The following is a 5,367-nucleotide window of genomic DNA, read 5'->3' on the forward strand; positions in this document are numbered from 1 at the left end:
GTTCCCTGGTAAATAATGGTTACTGTTGTTATCCCTAAACTAGTTATACATGTCACAGCTTGCTCCTCAAAGAGAACATTCTATAGTCTTTCAAGAATAAAAACCTGCTTTATTTGGCACACACCAGTGAAGAGGTCTTGCAACATTTGAAGAGGTAGTCAAACAGAGCAGTTCAGTGCAAGAGATCACAAAACTTGATCACCAACCAAACCCAAGTTAATCTCTCAGTTCCTGTAGATTAGAAGACAATGAGAACTCACTCTTTCTGCTTGTTGACTTTTGAATCTCTTTATTTGTGCACTGAAAGAACAAGTACCTCTATGGGAACTCTATGCCCACACAGTTTAATTATTTATCAAGTTGACTTTGGGCAAATATCGATCATTCTTTTGTGAAAAGAGGTTCTTAAGTTGAAACAACAAAAACTCTTCTTCACACAGCATGGCTGCATTTTCCCTTAGAAACAACGTTCAGTGGACCCACCACGGTCCTGCTGCGCTTGGTCTCCTCGACGTGAGGCTTTAACTATTGTCCAACCAGAAGAGGAGAGGGTCAAAGAGTGGACGTGAACCAGAGGAACTCGCTAGAATCCTTCAGGAGTCGCTGGGTGTGACCTTCACCTTGGCTCTGGGCGGTTTGTGGGGACCAACTCCTTTCTTGGCCGCCGTTCCTTGGTCGGAGTTTCCGGGGGTCACGGACCTCACCCACCAGGGCCCTCCACCCTTGGCCAGGCTCCCGCAGGGGAGCGGCTGTTCTCCTGATGACCTCGGGGGCAAAAGTAGGGGGTCCTCAGCGCTTCCAGACCGGCTCCCAGAAACCGGAGCCCACCCGCGCCTCAGGCAGGAGGCGCGGGACTCGGGCTTCGGGCCAGACACCAGCCGGGCGCCGCCGCTCACCTCGAGCGGCCTCACCTGCCTGTCCCCGGAAACCCAGGCGCCGCCCCACCCTCCCCGCTTTCCCGGGACCCACACAGCAATGGCGCAGCCGGAAACTGGCCCCGCGACTTCCTCAGGCCGGATCCGGGCGAGGGCCGGCCTGTGGGCGGGTTGGGAGAGTCGCGGCTTCCGCCTTCCTGCTTCCGGCCTGGAGGTGAGTCGTGAGTTGGGGTCCGAACCCTTCGTCCCCGGCGAGGTGAAGGGGAGGCGGTTGGGGGTCGCTGCCGCGCTTTTGCCCCGGTGCTCAGCGGAGGTGGCTACGGCGCCGGCGGCCCAGGGTGTGGCGGGGACGACGCCGGCTGTTCGAGCCCTGCCGGGCCCGCGCGCGCCGAGGCGGAGGGTCGGGGAAGCGTGGCCCCAGAGGCGGGCCACCGGGTAGGGTGAGCGAGGGGAAAACACAAGGAAAGGAAAGTGCGGGTGGCTGTGAAGTGCCCTCAGCTTCAGGCGCCGTGCGGGTCTGATCCGAAGATCATGCCTGGTGGATCCTTTCCGGAAGGAAGAAGAAGAATATTTATTCCTTAAAGTGTGGAGGGCGCTTGCACCTGGGGTCCGAAATTGAGGTGCACGGGAGGTGTGTATCGTGTGGATGGTAACTCCTTTTTCTGTATTAATGTCTAAAACTCTGCCATAACTAGGTCCTTTACTTCCCCCTTTCTCTTTATTGCAAAGTTCTTTTGCAGGTCTCTGAATCTTGGATTAGTTAATTCATTACTGGGCTGGAGAAGCTGAAAAAACAGATGAGGATCTGTAGAGTCTAGTCTTCACTGTGTGGGTGGGGCGTACGAATTGAGGGTGGGGGAAGGCTAGGAACTTTAACGGTAAAGGAACTTTGTGTCTTCAGGTAAAAATATGAAGGAATTGTGATAGGGTATAATTAAATCTAGTCATGGTAGTTTTGTTTAGGTAATGGAATTGTAGGTGACATATTTTGTTTTGCTTATCTCTGATTTTTCTGTAAAGGATACAAATTATATAATGAGACTAAAAAACCTTTTAAAGAGTAAAGCGGTGTTCGATTTTGAAATTAGTAAGGCCCTCCCTTACTGACTCAAAATGAAACAAACCTAACCCTCTAAAAATATAAAAAGTACTAGGAATGGATATGCTGCAGCAGATCAGTTAGCTTTTTATGTGAGTGAGCTTTCTAAATTTATTGTTGAAATAAGTAACTGAGTGAAATATTTGATCCCCAGTAATTAGGAGCTTTTTCCAGGGCATTTTAGTTGTGTAATTATGTCTTAAGATTATAAAGAAATAGATACTGAATGTATTTAATATGCCAGGCAACATGTTATTTATAGGTTGCATATAATTTACAGTTTTAACATTTAAAATTGTATTATGATTTATTCCTTAAGGTTGTGACTTCACGGTTTTTCTTTTGTCTATTCTTTTCAACCCAACCAGTATATAGAATTTAAACCTCTCAGAAGTGTATTGGTGAAGTTAAAGAAGAAGACAGCCAACCAAAGGTCATCTGAAATTGTGACTGGCTGATAATCCCAGGACAAAATTAGAGACCACTACTCAAGCATAAGGTACATGACTTTTTAAATCCCAGCTATTCTAATTCTGCACTTTGAATGGAGATTGACACAAACATGAAAGGTTGAAAAGTCTCTGGGGGCAAAATAGAAAATATCACTCAAATCCACAACATCCTGATTTGCAAGATGGCCCTTCTTTACTAACTCAATGGAACAACAGGCATGGGACCTGTAACGGTTAATTTTCTCATCTGTTAAGTTTGTTCTCATTTACTATATTATGTCTTCAAAGTTGAAGGAGGGCATAAAATTGGCATGTCATCTTTTGCTTTTCTCTCTCTGCATATGAATGGATAATATCATGGTTCCCTTACCTTCTTGTTTCATTTCAGAAACAGCCATCCATTATGTCCCTTTCTCCAGGCATTTCCCATACTCTTGACTTTGAGACACCAAATTTGATGATTGTACTTTTGTTGTGGAGGTTTAGTCATTGTGTTTCACTTTTGCAACCTCATGGACTGTAGCCCACCAGGCTCCTCTGTCCACGGGATTCTCCAGGCATGAATACTGGAGTGGGTTGCCGTTTCCTTCTCCAGGGGATCTTCCTGACCCAGGGATCAAACCCATGTCTCCTGCATTGCAGGCAGATTCTTTACTGACTGAACCACCACTTTTGTTAATTAGAACTTAATAAGGCTGTGTGAGAAAATGACATATGGGATTCAGCTGTTCCCTGGAATAAGCACATAAAACTCAAGATTCTTATAAAACTCTGCTGCTAAAGTTTGTCTTGAGTGTAGGAGGCATGTGAGAATGCATAATCCTTACAACAGATTCCACATACTTTTTTTTTTTTCTCCTCTGTATCTTCACATCTTTTAAGTCTCACTCTTCTTGTTGTCTTAAGTGAATTATTTTTTCTTATTGGAAATATTAGTCCTTATTAAAATAGTACTAATTAGCACTTTTTAAAACCAAACAAAAAAACTGTTGAGTGATAATAGAATTCTGATTTAACTGTTTGGTGTAACCTTTTCAAAATTTGATTAACCACATAATCTTTTCTCTTGTCTCCCCCCCCCCCCCTTCCCACCCCTTTCCTAAGGCCTCCACGAAGATGTTTGATTTAAAGGCTTGGGCTGAGTATGTTGTGGAATGGGCTGCAAAGGACCCATATGGCTTCCTTACAACAGTTATTTTGGCTCTGACTCCATTGTTTCTAGCAAGTGCTGTGCTGTCTTGGAAATTGGCCAAGATGATTGAGGCCAGGGAAAAGGAGCAAAAGAAGAAACAAAAACGTCAAGAAAATATTGCAAAAGCTAAACGACTAAAAAAGGATTGAAGGAATGAACAGGCTGTGCGTCCAGAGGAAAATTGTTCGGAAAATTATGCATCTTTGAAAGGACCTATTAAGGTTTCTTTTTGGATCTTATGACAGTATTACTAAATGAAGTCTGAGTCTGTGGAAGAATGTCAGTTCTCACCTGTACTGTAGCAACTTTTCGGCTTCGGCATAGAACTCTGTTGACAGTTACTGTAAATTGGGATTTATTATGCTACAGATTCTTATAACTGACTTTCATTTGCCTTTTTGCAGCTTATGTGTGAATACTAAAATGAAAACATCCTGTGAAGAAAAGTGGCTTTAGATTATGAACTCTATTCAAAAATGGCTTAAAATGTCCTGTTCTGGACAAAGATTAAGAATGTAAAAATCAAGAGTTGTTCTGAGCAGAAAAGCGTGGTTTGGCTTAAAAGATACATGGTGTATTAATTACATCTCTTTATCATTATTACTTATTTCTTGGAATAGAATCATTTCTGGTTTCCTCAAAGCAAAATAATATTATTCAATGAGTACTTCTTTATTATCTGTATTTTTCTTATTTTAGCTTTTGAGATACTGGTAATTACCAGATAGTCTGCATTTTAAAAAATCTAATTTTATAAAGAATTGTCTTGACTATGTAGAATACCACCTACTGGATATAATCATTTTTGTACTTATGAACACTGCCATTTTCTTAGAGATGACTTGAGTAGAGTAACACTATGATTTAAAGCTTAAGAGTAAAAATGCCAAACCTTGGAACCAGTTTATTCTCACTTATGCTAAGTAGAAATGTGAAGTAGTTAACATGTCTTATCAGATAATTTGCTGATAATATAGATACCACTTTTGTTTTTTATTCCATTCTTTGTTTTAATTCATGTGGTGGTTATGTTCTTTACTTTTTGATCAGACAGATTCACAGTGAAAATTAAAATTTCAACTTTCTTTTAAGGAACTTTTGAGTTACAGTTATCTTATATGTCATAAATGGTAAACAATATCCTCTTAATATTTGGAAAAATTTTGTTTGCATTGTATTAATTGGGTGAAAAAGGTGTAAATTGTGTCAAAATGAGAATGTTATAATTAGAAATAAAGAGGTAAAGGATATTTCCTTCAGTTAAATAGTATAATTGGAACTTTTTACTCTTTAACATGGCTTTTTTAAATGCATGGTTGATAATTTTGTTTTCAGTAATAGTTTATTAATGTTTTCCTCACCTCTAATAATGAATTTTAATTTGCAAAAAATTGTCCAATAGCTTTAATTTAAAAATGAAACTAGATATTGAAATAAATTTGATACTTTTTTATAAAGAGGTCCTGAGCTTTTTTGGGGGGGAAGGGATAATAATTCAGGTTAGATATGTTATAGAAGTTAAACCTTTCAAAGGGTTATGAGTTTCATTTGTAGACAAGCATACAGCTGACCCTTGAACACAGGGTTAGGAGCATTTGCCCTCCCTCGCAGTTGAAAATAGCTTCCAGTGGACCCTCACTATACGCTGTTCCTACGTGCGGATTCTCTGCATCTGCAGTTCCTCATCCATGGACTCGACCAGCCCTGGATCACACAGTATTGTAGTACTATTTTCTTTTCCCCAGTGCA

The 5,367-nt window shown here is 41.3% G+C and overlaps 1 protein-coding gene across 2 annotated transcripts; it reads left to right on the top strand.

Moving 5' to 3' along the window:
- The first annotated feature begins 1,004 nt into the window (after nt 1–1,004).
- SMIM15 (small integral membrane protein 15) lies at nt 1,005–5,075 on the top strand. Of its 2 annotated transcripts, none has more exons than XR_009731749.1 (3): nt 1,005–1,089; nt 2,343–2,473; nt 3,531–5,075. XR_009731749.1 is itself a non-coding variant. In XM_061393463.1 (3 exons), the coding sequence occupies exon 3, from the start codon at nt 3,543–3,545 to the stop codon at nt 3,765–3,767; it is 225 nt and encodes a 74-aa protein (XP_061249447.1). In that variant the 5' UTR covers nt 1,417–1,506; nt 2,343–2,473; nt 3,531–3,542; the 3' UTR covers nt 3,768–5,075. The 2 variants fall into 2 exon arrangements, 1 of the variants encoding a protein (XP_061249447.1); XM_061393463.1 differs by lacking the exon at nt 1,005–1,089 and adding an exon at nt 1,417–1,506.
- Nucleotides 5,076–5,367: the final 292 nt, after the last annotated feature.

This window comes from Bos javanicus, chromosome 20 (assembly GCF_032452875.1).
Source record: "Bos javanicus breed banteng chromosome 20, ARS-OSU_banteng_1.0, whole genome shotgun sequence".
Lineage (NCBI taxonomy): Eukaryota > Metazoa > Chordata > Mammalia > Artiodactyla > Bovidae > Bos > Bos javanicus.